Source organism: Kogia breviceps, chromosome 14 (genome assembly GCF_026419965.1).
Source record: "Kogia breviceps isolate mKogBre1 chromosome 14, mKogBre1 haplotype 1, whole genome shotgun sequence".
NCBI classification, from domain to species: Eukaryota; Metazoa; Chordata; class Mammalia; order Artiodactyla; family Physeteridae; genus Kogia; species Kogia breviceps.
In genome coordinates, this window is record NC_081323.1 from 53,660,988 (window position 1) to 53,677,991 (window position 17,004).

A 17,004-nucleotide genomic window follows, 5' to 3' on the forward strand; every position below is an offset into this window, starting at 1 on the left:
TACAGTCTAGATATAATGATGACACTAACATAGTACATTTGCCCCTGATGCTATAGTGTGACAAGAAAGAGCATGGGCTTAGATGTTAGACCTGGGTTGGGAACCATGAGGGGCTTATGAATTCTTGTGAGGTCCCAGCACTTGGCATTTAGTTAGCCAAAGATAGACTGATGCAGAGGAACGAGCACAGGCTCAGTATAAGACAGCCCTGAGCTCTGACCCAGCCCTACCTCTTTCTCAGATGACCCTGAGTGAGCCACTCCAGCTGTCTGGCCTGAGTTTCCTCCTTGGTTTAATGGAAGGAGCACTATGGTATCTGCCTCCAAGTGTATAAATCACATGGCACGTAGTAGAGGGCCAGTCAGTGTTACTTGTTACTATTATTCACATGCTTTATTTTATTTAAGTCTTTGAGAAATTTCATGAAATGGGTATTATGATCAATTTCCATTTGACAGGTGAAGAAACTGAGCTCAGTAGGGCTAAATAACTTGCCCAAGGTAATGCAGCTATTGACTGGGCAGCAGGGGTCTGTATGTAAGGCTTTCATAGGTGATAAGAACTAATATTTATTTAGTGCTTACTTGTGCCAGTTGCTGTTCTAAATCTTCACTACCTAAGTCTCCTAAGGTAATAGCTCATTTAATGCTTTCATGAGTCTGGGGGACAAGTGTTACTGCCATCTCTGCTTTACAGGTGAGGAAATTGAGACAGAGAGAAGTGAAGTCACTTCCCTAAGGTCATGCAGCTTGAAGTGGCAGAGCTGGGATTTGAATCCAGGCAGCCAGACTCCAGAGCACCCATTCTTCATCACTGTGGAGAAAAGAGCTGTGCCTTTAATAGCTGCCAATTCCTATTTGGGACTTGCCTTCAGAGCTAGTTCATGAGCTACTGAGGATACTCAGTCCTGGCAGAGTCTAATCCCCCTCATTGTTGATCCCGGATAGGGAGTTGTTGATTCCCATTTGATCACCTGCTTGGTTCTCCCCATTCAACTCTGAATGACCCAGAGCTATTGCCAGACGGCAGACCTGTCCTCAAAGGATGGAGATTTGCCTCTAAAATGCCAGGGGAAAAAAAAAACAACATGACGCCAGCTCTAAAAGCAGCTCTAAGAGCAAATTCCAAAAAGCACACAGTCCTGGTTGGAAGAGAAGGGACAGGGCTGCATGGATGCATCAGTCGGACAGTGTTGCTGAAACACTTGTTCATGGCCCCATGGTCTTGCTTCAGCTCACTGAGTTGTAGGAATTGTGTAAGGGCTTAGGGAAGCTTGTGCCTTACCACCAAATGTTTGGGAAAGGAAGACTAGTGGGGAAGATGAGGTCCCTGAAGGCAGTTGGAGAGAGCTAGGACCACCTGGGCAGCTGCCTTCCTTCCACACACATGTAAGAAGCACCTCCTGAGTGTCAAGCACTGGTGTGGATGCTGGGGAGACAGGCAAGAATAAAGCAGATAAGGCCCCTGCCCTGATGGAGCTGAGTCTAACAGGGGAGACAGTGAATACATTTTTACTTAAGATAGTCCCAGAAGACATAGTGCTCTGAGGGATATAAGCAGGTGTTGTGTGATTGGCAGGCAAAGACCTTGTCTATGTCAGCTTGGACTGCTATAACAAAATACCACAGACTAGAGGGCTTAAACAACAGAGATTTATTTCTCATGCTTTTGGAGGCTGGGATGTCTCAGGTTCTAGTAAGGACTCCTTGGCTTGCAGTATCCTCACATGTTGGAGAGAGCAAGCTCTCTGGTCTCTTATAAGGGCACTAGTCTCATCACAAGGGCTCTACCGTCATGACCATCTAAATGTAACTGCCCCCAAAAGGCCCACTTCCTAATACTATCACATTGGGAGTTGGGGCTTCAACATATGAATTGGCGGGAGGGGGGCACAAACATTTAGTCCATAACAAATCTGAAGGATGAGGAGCCAGCCATGCCAAGAGCTGGAGGGAAAGGTAGTTCTTCACGATGGGGACATTGCAAGCTCTGGTCAAGGGGAAGGCCAGAGTGGCTGGTGTGGAGCATTTCAGGAAGAGAAGGGTAGGGTGTTCCCATCGTCCATCACGGTGTAATAAACCACTCTCACACTCAGTAGCGCAACAACAATTTAGAATGATTGCTCAGAGTTCTGTGGGTCGACTGGGCTTAGCAGGGCAGGTCTTTGGTTTGGTTTTTGTTTTTCCATTTTCTTTATGGAATCCAAACTGTACAAAGTTCCAATCCATGTTAAACATCTAATTTCTTAAGATGAATACTCTTTGGAATACCTACCACATTTCGTGGTTTGTTTGTTTTTTTTTTTAATAAAGAAGAAAATAAACTTACTCATACTCCCATCACCCCTCCAAAAAACTATTAGAATTTTGATATGTATACTTCCACCCTCCAAAATGGGTGTATTTTTATGTACATATACAATGTATACCTATACATATTAACTTAAAATGAAATTATTACAAATAGTTTGTAATTGAGTAACTATCTTTTCTGAGGAGTAATTGATATCTATCAGGTTAGTAAATATCATTGGCAGGATCAGTTCTAAACATGTAAAAACATGAGATTTCAAAAAATGGTTAACTGGTGTATATATGTGTATTCCACTCCACGCCAATGGAATGTGTTGGGTAGGGTATGTGTGTGGGATATCCATTCATCTGTTGATGGACACTTGGGTTAGCTGGGCACTTCTTGCTTGTGGTCTCACATGGCTACAGTCAGCTGTTGGCTGGGACTGGAGTCATCTGAAAGCTCAACTGGGCTGCATGTCCAAGAGGGCTCACTCATGGCTGGCAGGTGGTGCTGGCTGTCATCTGGGAACTCACCTGGGGCAGTCGGCTGGCACGTACAGTCTTGACCTCTCCGTGTGGCCTTTACTTCCGACAGCGTGGCGGCTGGGTTCTGAAAGGGTGCATCCAGGGAGTGCATGCTCCAAGAGACAGAATGTGGAAGCTGCTGGCCCCCTAAAGCCTGGGCCTGGCAACCAGGACACTGTTACCTCTGCCAAATGCTATTGGGAGGGGACATAGAGCCCACCCAATGGGAGGAGACTTGAATTAACCTGCCATATAGAACAGGAGATTGGAGAAGTGGGCAGGGGTCAGACTGTACAGGGCTTTGTAGGCCCTGGTGACAGTCTGATAAGAATCCTGTGAGTGTTTGCAGGGGTGAGTTTTGAGAGTTTAAGTATTCCAAACATTTTCTTAAATATTGGACACTTTCCTGCTGTAGAAAATTGTCATTTGGGGGCAGGGGCATGGGTGTAGGGAGAATGGCATTAGAAAGGGTCAGCCGCTTCCCTGGCTCACTGTGTAACTGCAGATTGCTTCCCTTCTCTGGCCACAGTGCTCTGTCTGTAAAATGAAGGGATTGAGCAAGATCGGTCACTTTCAAACTGTTCTTTAAGTTTTAGAGTTCTGGAGAAGCGCTGTAGTGCTGTGGGGGCAGCAACGGGGGCCAAGTTGGAACTGCTCGGTTCCCCTCCCCCACTGCCTTCAACCAGTAACCCTCTTGTATATCAGCTAAAAGTGCTGGTGGCCACAGGTCCAGGTGTACCAGGTTTAACTTAGCTACATGTAACAGAAAACCCTAAATAACAGCAGACTAACAAGATGAAAGGTCATTGTTTTCTTAAGTAAAAAAGGACTGGGCTGTGCAACCCAGGGCTGCATGGCAGCTCCCTTGTGTCTAGGAATTAGGCTCCCATCTCTGCTCAGCCATCCCAGTACTGGCTTTTTTTTTTTTTGTCCACACTGCACGGCATGTGGGATCTTAGTTCCCCAACCAGGGATCGAACCCCTGCCCCCTGCAGTGGAAGCGTGGAATCCTAACCACTGGACCACCAAGGAATTCCCCCAGTACTGGCTTTTATCCCTTAGTGTCACCTCATGGGCCAAGATGACTCATGAAGCCCCAGGTAGCTGGAAGGACAAAAGGGGCAGAAGAAGGGCACATCCTCACCTTTTTAAGGAGCCTTCCTTATAGCTTGCTTACACCAGCTCATTGGCCAGTACTTAGACACGTGGCCATAACTAGCTACAAGAAGTAATGAGAAATGTCTTTTTTGGGGCTTCTGTGTGTCCAGCTGAAAACTGGCTTCTAGGAAAAGAGGATAAGAGTTATTTCTCCCCACTAAGTGATTTCCTGCTGAGGATCTTTCCAGCTCTTCTGGTTCTGAGTCTGTGAATACCCTGATGGAGATTTAATTGAACAGACATTTATTATTTATTGCACATTTACTGTTGGAAGGCTATGAACCATTCTCTTGGTATGAAGGTAACAGGTATTTGAGCACGTGGCTTATCGTTTTCCCAGGCTGCAGCCTCCTTGGGAGGACATAAACAGGTGACATGTAATTGGCAGGGCTGAGACCTGAAGGATGAGAAGAAGCCAGCCATGCAAAGAGCTGCAGGGAAAGGTAGTTCTTCATGTCAGGGACATTGAGAACTAGACTGCCTCTTTCATGGCCCTGCGTCCTCTGCACTCAGCATAGTATCCATCCACTGGTGTATCCTGGGCTCACATGTGGGTGCTGTGCATGGAGAAACCCCAGCTTGGTAGTGGGATCTCAGTAGTGTCAGTGCGGTGGTGAAGAACCCCAGAGGTTCACTGCACCCAGCAGCAGGAAAGTGTGCCTTCTTCAGTTGGACAGTGACCAGGCTAAGGGCCTGACTTAGGGTCAACCATCAGGGATGTGAACAGATGGACCTGGTCAAGTTTTCTTTCCAAACAAGACTCTTATTCCCCACTTTCTTTCCAAACAGCACTCTCCTCCCTCATTGGGAGCAAATGAGCACATCAGTCTTGGCCTCTCACTGCTTGTCATGTCAGAGCTGACAATTGCACTGGGACAGCTACATGTGCTGATCCAGATCCATGTAGAGGGGATGGATATTCCAGATTTGGAATTCACCAAAGGTCAATGTTCCAGCCCCCTGGGAGATCACAGCTTTGCTTTCCATTTGAAACCCTTTAAGGTGGCCTGTGAAAGTCGCTTGGCTGAGGTCCTGGCCCATAGTAGGTACTCAGTTACTATTCCTTCCTCTAACCCCTGACAACCTGATCTGGTCTTCCTGGTGAGATCCCTGAATTCTCATTCACTCACTGCAAACATATACCTACTATGTGTTGAGGCCTGTGCCTAGGCTGGGAATCAGACGAATAAGCCACAGACTCGGCTTTTGAAGTGCTTATTGACTGGGTGAGGGAGCTGGGAGTGAGGTATAGTAGTTAAGAGCAAAGGTTCTGGAGGAGATTGCCTGGATTCAAATCCCTGCTCCACCAGTTCCTAGCTGTGTGACCATGAGCATGCTACTTAACCTTTCTGTGTCTCAATTTCCTCATCTGTGAAGTGAGACTAACAGTAGTACTTACCTAACGGGGCTCTTAAGAGGATCAAATGAGTTAATGCACACAAAGTAATTGGAACATTGCCTGTCACATGTATGTACATGTAAAGTCTGACAAGATGAGGATTAGATAGAGTCAAGCTGTCCATGAACACTTGGCTGTGGCTTAGTTGGCACAGGCCTTGCACCAGTGTGTGTGGGAATCATGGTGAACAAGAGTGCCTGGGGCCTACCCTCATGGCAGTGGACAGGGAAGGTGGTTATTGAGCACATCAGTGTGCAGAAGGCAGCAAAGGAGAAGTGGTACAGAGCCCTCTACTAGGAGCTGAGGCTTGGGAGCGGCAACTGGTCTTGGAACTTTGGAAGGTGTTTGTGGAGCGAGGTGTTTGGTTGGGTGTGAAGAAAGAGTAACATGTCCATTGCAGCACTGTCGTATGGGGAAAGATTGGAAACAGCCTCACTGACCAGCAGGAGGGGACTAGATAGGTAAACTGTAGTTTATTCGTGCAAATGGAAAACTTCAAGAGACACTAACACGATCACATGATCCACACCATCAACATGGCCAAATCTCTAAAACAGAGTTGAGGGCTTCCCTGGTGGCGCAGTGGTTGAGAATCCGCCTGCCGATGCGGGGGACACGGGTTCGTGCCCCGGTCCGGGAAGATCCCACGTGCTGCGGAGCATCTCGGCCCGTGAGCCATGGCTGCTGAGGCTGCGCATCCGGAGCCTGTGCGCCGCAACGGGAGAGGCCACCGCAGTGAGAGGCCTGCGTACCAAAAAAGTAAATAAAACAGAGTTGACTTTTTAAAAATAAATTTATTTTTTTTTTTACTTTTGGTTGCATTGGATCTTCGTTGCTGCGCGCAGACTTTCTCTAGTTGTGGCAGGTGGGGGCTACTCTTCATCGTGCGCAGGCTTCTCGCTATAGTGGCTTCTCTTTATTGCGGAACACGGGGTCTAGGCACGCAATCTTCAGTAGTTGTGGCACGCGGGCTTTACAGTTCAGACTCAGTAGTGTGGCGCACGGGCTTAGTTGCTCTGCGGCATGTGGGATCTTCCCAGACCAGGGATCGAACCTGTGTCAGTGGATTCTTAACCACTGTGCTACCAGGGAAGTCCCTGAGTTGAATTTTTTTAAAGTTGAAATAGGTTACATGCAATATGATGATGATGGTGGTGGTGATGGTGAGAGAATTTTCTGAGAGCTTTCTATGTGCCAAGCACTGTCTAAATGCTACACTTATATTAATCCATTTGATCTCAACAGCCCTATGAAGTGGGAACTATTATCAGCTCTATTATACAGATAAGGAAACTGAGGCACGGAATGGTTAAGTCACCTGCCCGAGTTAGTAAGTGGCATAGTCAACATTAGAGCAAGGTCATCTGGCTCGACCGTCCATTCTTTTACCATTGCACTGTGTAAAGAGCACATAGAATAATACCTTTTAATATAAATAGTAAAGTATAATCATGGATAAAACCACAGTATCTTCTGGAAAGAGGAGGAAGTGGGAAAGAGAACATAGGATAGAGCTTTTATTCAGGTGTATATTTTTTTAAATCTGAAACAAAGTAAAGTATTAATATTTAATAATTTGGGTCACAACTCTGTGGACTGTTAAATTATTTTCTGTATTATCTGTATGCTCTGAAATTTTTAATAAATTTTCATTGAAATTTTTATTGAGATAACTGTAGGTTCACATGCACTTGTAAGAATTAATACAGAGAGATCCCATGTACCCTTTACCCAGTTTCCCCCAATGTTAACATTTTGTGCAACTATAGCACAGTATCACAACCAGGATATTGACATTGGTACAGTCCATCCATCTTATTCAAATTTCCCCAGTGTTACTTGTACTCACTTCTGTGTGTGTATACTTAGTTCTATTCAGTTTTATCATGTGTGTATGTTCGTGTATCCATCACCACAGTTAAGATATCAAACAGTTCTAACATCACAAAGGTCCTTGTGTAGCCAGTTTATAACCACACCCACCTCCCTAACACCTCCCTAAACACACACACACACACACACACACACATACACACACACACACACACACACACACACACACACACACACACACACACACACACACACACACACACCCTAGCCACCACTAATCCCATCTCCATTTCTTTTTTCTCAACTTTGTCATTTCACAAATGTTATATAAATGAAATCATACAGTATGTGACCTTTTTTTAAAAAAAAAAAATTATTTATTTATTTTTGGCTGTGTTGGGTCTTTGTTTCTGTGTGAGGGCTTTCTCTAGTTGTGGCAAGCGGGGGCCACTCTTCATCACGGTGCACGGGCCTCTCACTATCATGGCCTCTCTTGCTGCAGAGCACAGGCTCCAGACGCGCAGGCTCAGTAGTTGTGGCTCACGGGCCTAGTTGCTCTGCTGCTTGTGGGATCTTCCCAGACCAGGGCTTGAACCCGTGTCCCCTGCATTAGCACGTAGATTCTCAACCACTGCGCCACCAGGGAAGCCCAGTATGTGACCTTTTGAGGCTGACTTTTTTCACTCAGCATAATTCCCTTGAGATCCATCCCAGTTGTTCCCTGTATCAGTAGCTGGTTCCTTCTTATTGCAGTAGTGCTCTGTGGTGTGGATGTACTGCAGTTTGTTTAACCAGTCACTTGTTAAACGACGTCTGAGTTCATTCCAATTTTTGACTAGTATGAAAAAAGCTGCTGTGAACATTCGCATACTGGTTCATGTGTGAACATAGGTTTCCACTTCTCTGGGATAAATGCCCAAGATTACAGTTGCTGGGTCATATTGTAATTGCATGTCTAGTTTTATAAGAAACTGCCAAACTGTTTTCCAGAGTACCTGTACCTATTTCATAATTTTAGGAAAAGGATTTTGGCTGGCAGAGGGAAGGCATACCAGGTAGAGGGGAGAAGTCTGCAGAGATCTGTAGTTTGAAAGTGCATTGCAAGCTTATGGAACAGCGGGGCATTTCATGTTGCTGGAATATAGTCTGGGCTTAGCTAATGAGGGAACACAGGTTTGCTCCTCACTCTATTCAGTCAACAGATCTTTACTGAGCTCTTACATGTACTGTTCTAGGCACGCGGAGATACTGACTCCAGAAGCCTGAGTCCAGCAGACTTTTTTGGACTCGGGGTAAAATAATTACAAGGTGCATTGTGAACAAGGCGGAGGGAGAGCCTTCGGCAGGGTATGTGGAGGGCATCTGCAGACCTCTAGTGTTTTCCATGAGAGCAGGGACCATGCCTGTCTCATTCTCCCCTGGCCCCCAGCACATAGTAGGCAATCCGTAGATAATATGTTAAATGTTGAGTGAATGGTCTCATCCAGTGTACACATTCCCTGGGAGTGTGACCTGTCAACAGCTGCACTTCCCGATCCCACTGTGTGGGTAAAATGGCAAAGACTCAGTCTAGACACCCCAACCTGGAGTGAATTACTGCACCACAGATTGGAAGCCAGCATGACATACAAAAGGTTGGAATGCTCTACTGTAAATTTTTAATTGTTAAACAATCAAAGAGGGTTGTAAATTCCATGTGGCGGGACAGTATTGCATACTGTGCCTCTTGCTGCCGCCAAGGTCTCTTATCAGCCCGTTGGGGTTTCACAACCTCTCGTGCTTCTTGCATGTTGCAGGGGCCCCTCCGCAGGGTCTCTGGGGCATGGTGCAACACCGTCCTTTCTCCCATGGGGGTGGCGGCCGGACTCTCTGTGCACTCTCTGTCTGACTTCTCCTTCTGTCTCATGCCTAGATTTTCTCCAGAGGAACATCCAGTGCTTGCCCTGCCAGGGGCCCCGGCCCAGTTCCCTGTCTTGGAGGAGCATAGGCCACTCCAGAAGTACATGGTGTGGTCAGATGAGATGGTGAGGACAGGGGAGGCCCAGATCCGTGCCCACCTCATCCGGCCCTATGTGGGCATCCACCTGCGCATTGGCTCCGACTGGGTAACTTCCCCCTTCCTCTCATGGCCGGGATGGACACATCTCTGAGCAGGGCCCATGCCTGTGGGGGTTGGACACTGAACCCACTGCACCACATCCTAGCCAGGGCAGAGAGGTCTCACTTGGCCAAGTTCACGGGACTGTGCCCCACGATCCCACCGCAGACACGTCAGAAATGTGGCTCCAGAGCACTTGCTTGGCAGTTTTCATTTTAACAGTTGCCATTTTTATCCTCATTTCACAGATGGATAAACTGAGGTATCAAGCTAGGCTCTGGGTCAGACAACAAGCCAGAAAGAGCCCCATAGCCCACAGTCCTCTGTCCCAGCTCAGTGTTTAGCCAGTAGACTCCTTGTTGAAAAACAAGCTCTGGAGGTTGGGTGGGGCTCCCCCAAAATGAAGATGTCATCCTCCAAATTTGGCAGCTGCTTAAATGTGCAGAAAACTCATCAGGTTATCCTCCTTGTGAAAATAACTGGAGTAATATAGACAATCTCCTTAGTTTGCAAAAGAAGATATATATGTATGTATGTGAGAAATACTCATCATTAAAAACTTGAAAGATACTGAAAAGTATAGAAAGTAGATCAAAATCCATTCAGTGTCAAATGAGGAAGGAATCACACATTTACCCACTAGATTCCCTTCCTGCCCCCCCCCTTCCTGCCCCCTTCCACAAAGTAAAGGAGCCAGGCCCAGAGTATTTTGTGAGTGGTTTCAGATAGTTCCCATTTATGCTTCCCTAGAACATAAGAAGATATAAGATGCTTTTTTAAAATAAAGCTAGCATAATGCTAATACCAAACTCAGATAAGGTCAACTCAGGAAAGTACAGCCCATTCTCATAAAGAACATAGATGCCCAGATCCTAAGTAAATATTACCAAGTAAAATCCAGTAGCATATTAAAGAACATACAACACAAACAAGTAAAATTTATCCCAGGAATGCAGTGAAATTCACTGTATTAACACCCAAAGAAGAAAAATGATATAATCATCTCAATGGAGGCCAAGAAAGTACTTGATAAAAAGTCAACAGTCATTTATGATTTTAAAAAGAAGAAAAACAACTCTTAACCAACCAGGAATACAAGGGACCCACCTTACCTTGATAAAGGCTATCTCTCCGAAACCCACAGCAAACACGTACTTCTTGGGAGCTATCAGAAGTGTTTCCACCGAAGTCAGAAATCAGACAAGGCTGCCCATCGTCACCACCACAGTTCAGAATTCTGCTGGAAGTTCCAGATAGTGCAGTTATACCAAGAAAAAATATTGTGAAGAGCCAGTATCCCACTACCCAGAAATAACCACTGTTAACTTTTTTGATGCATTTCCCTCTTCCCTCAATGCTTAAAAAAAAAAAAAAAAAAAATAGTTGCGCTCCTCCTGTATTGCCTGCCTTTTTCCCCTTCCCAGCTCTTGCTTCTGGGGTTGCAGGCGGGTGGCCGTCTTTAGCTCTGTCCCCACCCGCCCCACAGAAGAATGCGTGCGCCATGCTGAAGGACGGGACCGCCGGCGCCCACTTCATGGCCTCCCCACAGTGCGTGGGCTACAGCCGCCACACCGCCGCCCCGCTCACCATGACCATGTGCCTCCCCGACCTGAAGGAAATCAGGCGCGCCCTGAAGCTCTGGGTGACAGCGCTGAATGCCCAGTCGGTCTACATTGCCACTGACTCTGAGAGTTATGTTCCCGAGATCCAGCAGCTCTTCAAAGGGAAGGTACACATGGGACATGGGCCTGGTGGGAGGGCAGCAGGAAGGGAATCAAAGGAAGCACCAGGGTGGTCTGCCCGCTCCCACCTCATGCTTCACGTCCTCCCACCACCAGGCTTTTACTTGAACATCAGGTTCCCTTCCAGTTCCTACCCTTCTTTAAACCCCAGCTCAGACACCTCTGCAGGTGCTCTGCAGATTTTCCTCCACTCCTGTTGCTAATGGATCCCTACTGGGAGCTGTCACAGCACTTTATCACATCTCCTCCTGAGACACCTAGACTGTGAGGCTAGTGTAGAAACAAGGTCTTATTTCTTCCTGGTTGTGACTCCTTGAAGGCAGGATCCAAGGTGGACTCACCATTTTACTCCTCAGGGTGTAGCCTGTTGCTTTGACCTCCTCCAGTGCTGAGACCCCGCCTTGCCATTACAGTGTCTAGGACAGTGCCTGACACGTGGTAGACACTTGGTAAATGTTTGGTGAATAAGGCCATAAACAGTGGGCCCTTGGTAGGGGTCCAGTGCAGCAGAGAGATTAAGAGCATGGACTCTGGAGCCAGAGGACTTGGGCTCTACTCACTGTGCAGCCTTACACAAGTTACTTTACCTCTCTGTGCTTCTGTTTCCTCGTCAATAAAATGGGACTGAGAGTAGTGCCTACATCTCATAGTGTAACTGTGAAGATCAGATATAAAGAAATTAAAACAGGTCCAGTAAAAAATAAGTGCTGAATAAAGTTAGCTGTCATTGATAGTAGAAGTAGGTGGTTGATGAATACAAGGAAGGCTCTTTTGTGCTTAGTAAATGATTACAGAGGTGGTGAATAGTAGGTGTTCAGTATATGAGTAAATACTAGAACAGGCTTGTTACTGTATGAGTGAAGAATAGGTAATAAGTAAGTAGGTATCGATAAAATGACGGAGTTAATAGTGAACATTCAGTAAGACTTTTGAGTGAATGAAGGCCCTAAATGCTTGTGCAGACCTTAAAAGACAGGCATCCGCTTTCTAGCAGTGGGTGCCCTGGGCTGTATGTCGAGGGGCTCCCTTTCTTTCTTTTACCAGCTTGTAGAGGAAGTGCCGAGTCAGAGCATTCTGGTCCCCACGCACCCGCTTTATAGAAGAATATCAGAGCTGGGAGACCTTGGAGCGCCTCTAACCCAAACCCTGCGTTTTATAACTGAGGAAACCAAAGTCCCATGAAGGAATAGAATTTACCCAGGAGGTCTCGGGGCTCATTTTAGTGGGCAGGACACAGAGTGGGTAAGTTTCAGGGCGTGGGTGGAATTGTTCAGGGGATTTTGACCATGGTTAAGCTGCTATTATTTTTATGCTGCCATCCAGATAGTAAGATGATGATTTTTATTACATCAGAAATCTCTGTGTGACAGCAAAGCACTTTCAGCCCCAACTCTGCCCACACCCCCATTTGGAGAGTCCCAGGGAGTTTTTTTGTGAGTTTCTAGAGTTGGTATATTTGTTATACGTTGAGTTTCTTGCCATTTTCTATTTCCTGTTCCTGTGCCACTGTTCTTGCACTTTTCCACCACTGAGCCCCCTTCTCCATGGGCTCAACCCACCCTTTCTCTTGAACTAAGCCTTGCTCATCTGTTAAGCTGGGCCAGTGCTGAGCCGGTGATACTGATAAATAAGATGTGGTGCTGCCTTCCAGGGCTCACAGTCTAAACTCAGGAAAAGAGACTTGCAAAGAGTTGTAAGATACGCCACAAAAGAGGGCAAGGCTTGGGTGTGGAGGCTCATTCACTCACTTGTCCAGTCAACAGATGCATACTGAGGCAGACCCCAGACAGCAGCGGCAAGCAAAGTGACACAGCTGCAGCCCCAGTCAGGTGCAGGAAACAGACGTTAGCCAGAGAATCACTAAGGAGTACTGAGATGTGTACTATGAAGTAAAAGAACGTGGTTCTGTGGGAGTGTAGAGCAGAGGAGCCTGGACTAGATGGGGGAGCCAGGGTGGGCTTCCCCAAGGAGATGTGACTTGAGCTGCAGGGTGAGAGTTAAGTAGGAGTTAACCAAGCAAAGAGACAAGCACTCCAGACAGAAGAGCATGTGCAAGGGTCCTGAGGTGGAAGGGAGACTGGTGTAGTGGCTGGAGCTCAAGGTGGAGAGGCAGCTGAACAGGCCTCATAGGCCACATTCAAGATTTGTCATCTTTATCTGAAGAGCAGTAGGACACCAGTTAAGAGTGCTCAGCTTGGGGTAGAGGGAGGAGTAGGGGGATAGGGGAATCTGAAAAAGTTTCCTTTGGTGAGTAGACCTGGAGGAGAAAAGATTATGGTGACTGGCCAGGGAGTAGTAATCCATCAAGAGAAGGGTTCACCTTTGGGGAATACCTCGGGGATAGATTGGACAGGACTTAAGTCTTGGAGGCATCCAGGCAGCAGAACCAAGTGGGTGGGGTGCGCTTTGGTCAGACTGTGGTTTGGTGGGAGAAGCCAAGCCCCTCAGGTGACCTTGAGCTGAACCTTGAGAGTATGGTCAGGACTGTGATGGATGGGAAAAGGCATTCCCAACAGAGGGAACCAACAAGCAATGGCAGAGTGTGAATGAGTGTCTGGAGCTGAGGGGCTAAGGCAGCTGCTGGGCAGCACTTCTCTCAGGTGCCCCGACCCTACATTTTAATCCTCTGTACGCCTCCTTGTCTGTCTGTGACTTCAGCACAGGGAAAGAAGGTGGCGGGTGGCTGCAGGCCTTGGCTGAGCTGGCCACTTAGGCCTGTACCCTGGCTAAAACACCCTGCCCTTCCTCCTACAGGTGAAGGTGGTGAGTCTGAAGCCTGAGGTGGCCCAGATTGACCTGTACATCCTCGGCCAAGCTGACCACTTTATTGGCAACTGTGTCTCCTCCTTCACTGCCTTTGTTAAGCGGGAACGGGACCTCCAGGGGAGGCAGTCCTCCTTCTTCGGCATGGACAGTCCCCCTCAGCTGCGGGATGAGTTCTGATCCTACCTGGAGCATACTGCCTGTCTGAGTTGTTCCCTCCAGCCAGCCCTGGCAGCCAGAGGTGCTCCCAGGATTGATCCTCAAGGACCAGAGAACAGAAAAAAGTACCAGGGACTTCCTGGAGGAGGAGGAAGACAGTCCATCTCCCAGGGCACGGGACTTCCAAGCTTCTAGTAGCCAGACCATCTCCCTTTCTCATGTGCTCCCTGCTGCTTCTCCTGGGAATTTCTCACACCAGCAAAGCAGTCCAACCTCTGTGTTTTGGTCTGCCCTGCTCTGAGCAGCCTGGGATGCTGAACTCTATTCGGAGAGATTTTTATATATATATAGAGAGAGATTTTTATAGTTTTGATACAAGATCATGACTCCCCTAGAACTCTCCCTCTTTTTAAAAAATCAGTGAAGTTCATTAACATAGGTACCTGAAGTGACCTTAGCAGAATGTGGATAAGGCCAGGGGTGGGTGGCTGTATTGACTGCTTTTCCAGATGACCCCCAAAGTGGCCCTCAGACTCATCCCGGCTGCCTGGCCAGAGCCATTGTCAGCCCCCCTTTCCTAGGCCATTGCCAGGGTTTGGGGAACAAACACTCTTCTCCATTGTACACACTATGCAAATAGAAGTTATCAATCACAGTGCTGTCAGTACCCCAAAGACGGCTAAGTGCTGCTCCCACAGCACATTCCCGGCAAGGAGCACCTGCCATCAAGGCAGACCATCATGGTATTGCTCTCACAGTCTCTTGGTAGTTGGTGGCCTGCCACAAACCTGGCACCATCAGGGTTTCATAACACCTCACCAGGGCCAGGACTTGCTGGCCTGGCAGGATCCTTCTGAAGTCTCCTCTTCTGATCTCATGTCCCAAGGGGCCTGGTTGTAGAATTTTGCCTTTGCTATCCAAAGCCTGTCCTCCCAGCCTTCCTCCTGCAGCTGGAGCCCTCAGACTGTATTCTCACAAGGGAGTGTTCACAAGCCTCTGACCAGATCAAAGATGCTCAGTACCCATTGGAGCCATTGGATTCCCAGGTTTTTTTGCCCATCTCATCCAGTATAATCTCAGCCAAGCCCATGAGGCTTAAGGTGTTACAGTCATAAGTTTCTTTGTCTCTCAGATGCTGTAGTTGTAAAAATCCATGACTCCTGAGAGTCTGATTTTTTGGCCTTGTGGTTCTAAAATTCATGTCTGGGCTTCCCTGGTGGCGCAGTGGTTGAGAGTCTGCCTGCCGATGCAGGGGACACGGGTTCGTGCCCCGGTCTGAGAAGATCCCACATGCTGCGGAACAGCTAGGCCCGTGAGCCATGGCAACTGAGCCTGCGTGTCTGGAGCCTGTGCTCCGCAATGGGAGAGGCCACAACAGTGAGAGGCCCGCATATCGCAAAAAATAATAATAATAAATAAATAAATAAATAAATAAAATAAAATTCATGTCTAACACCTGCCGATTACTTCCCCACCATCTGGCCTCCCTCAGAAGCCCACAGTCAATCCTGGTAAGGTAGAGGAGATTGATGAGAGCCAGGCCCAGAGCTCCATGCAGCGGTGTCCCTTGGGTAACGTTTGGGAAGAGATGCTTTGCTTTCGTGGCAGACTGAATCAGAGGCTGCAGGGCAACAAGGATCTCAAACACCAAAGGTGGCATTCGCTGCTTAGAGCTGCCACCCAACTCTTAGCAGGAGAAACTGTACAGAAAGGGCATTTGAATTTTCCCTCTGGGGGAAATGTTTTAAATCCTGGGTGGACTCTGAGAGATGGTTTATCTGTTCAGACTTGTTCACGAGCCTCACTGTGGGACGTGGGAGCCCCTTCCTCCATCCAGCGGTTGGGGGCATGTGGCTTTCTGCCTGATGGCATTTGCTGCCCCACACTAGGCACACACCTTAGAGTCTGGGGCTCTAATGGGCCGGCCAAATCCTTGTGTCTCTGGAGGTGAGGGCGCTGGAGTTGTAGTCAGATTCAGTGTGTTTTGTAGGTGAGTACTTTATTCCTTTGACCCACTTTCCTCACCTATAAAATGGTGATAAAACTGCCGGCGTTGCTGAACAGCCCCAATCAGATAAAGCATGTATAAGAGCCCGTTGTAAACGTGAAAGAGACAAAGGCAAATACATGGCTGCTGATAATTTGACTGCCTCTCGTTGCATGCCTCCTTTGCGCCAGGCACTGTGCTTGCTAAGTGCTTTGTGGACATTCTCCTGTCCCCACCCTCAGCCCTGGGAAGTAGGAACTTCCGCACAGGGCAGAATTTTTTTTTTTTAATTATTTTTGGCTACGTTGGGTCTTCGTTGCTGTGTGCGGGCTTTCTCTAGTTGCAGCGAGTGGGAGTTACCTTCATTGCGGTGTGCAGGCTTCTAATTGTGGTGGCTTCTCTTGTTGAGGAGCACAGGCTCTAGGTGCGCAGGCTTCAGTAGTTGCAGCACGTGGGCTCAGTAGTTGCAGCGAGCGGGCTCTAGGGTGCGCGAGCTTCAATAGTTGTGGCGCATGCGCTTAGTTGCTTTGCGGCATGTGGGATCTTCCCCGGACCAGGGATCAAATCTGTGTCCCCTGCATTGGCAGGAGGATTCTTAACCACTGAGCCACCAGGGAAGTCCCACAGGGCAGAATTAACGCTCAGAAAATTCTCAGTTTCCCCAGGACCACACAGCCAGTAGTGGTCAGCCTAGATTTGACTTCCAAAAGTCAGTGCTGTTAGCCAGCATGCTCTGCTCCTCCAGTTCACAGGATACACTTTATGCTGTGTGCTGTGGAGGCTTCGGATGGAGAAATGGTTAGCCACCTTTATCCCCATTAGGCTGCAGCCATGGGTCTGCCACTGCCAGGAGCTTTCAGGGAGGGGGGATCACCCAAGAAACAGAAAGCCCACATGAAGCTTACAGTTCTCTCGGGTGGTTGCTTAATTCAACATGCTTTCATTCAGCAGGTTTTTTATTGACCCACTGCGTGCCAGGCTCTGTGCTAGGTCCTAGGGATTCAGCAGAGGATCAGACAAAGTCTTTGTGCTCAAGGAATTTGCAT

The 17,004-nt window shown here is 47.8% G+C and overlaps 1 protein-coding gene across 4 annotated transcripts in view; it reads left to right on the top strand.

The window, feature by feature from the left end:
- Positions 1-15,431, top strand: part of POFUT1 (protein O-fucosyltransferase 1) — a 23,057-nt gene extending 7,626 nt beyond the window's left edge. The window contains exons 5-7 of one of the 4 annotated variants that reach the window (XM_059038257.2): positions 9,122-9,314; positions 10,794-11,036; positions 13,804-15,431. In XM_059038257.2, the coding sequence (XP_058894240.1) occupies positions 9,122-9,314; positions 10,794-11,036; positions 13,804-13,992 (625 nt within the window). In that variant the 3' untranslated portion in view covers positions 13,993-15,431. Of the gene's footprint in view, positions 1-9,121; positions 9,315-10,731; positions 11,037-12,093; positions 12,286-13,803 lie in introns of those variants that run through there. The other 3 variants (XM_067013072.1, XM_059038258.2, XM_059038259.2) reach the window with 3 other exon arrangements.
- Positions 15,432-17,004: the final 1,573 nt, after the last annotated feature.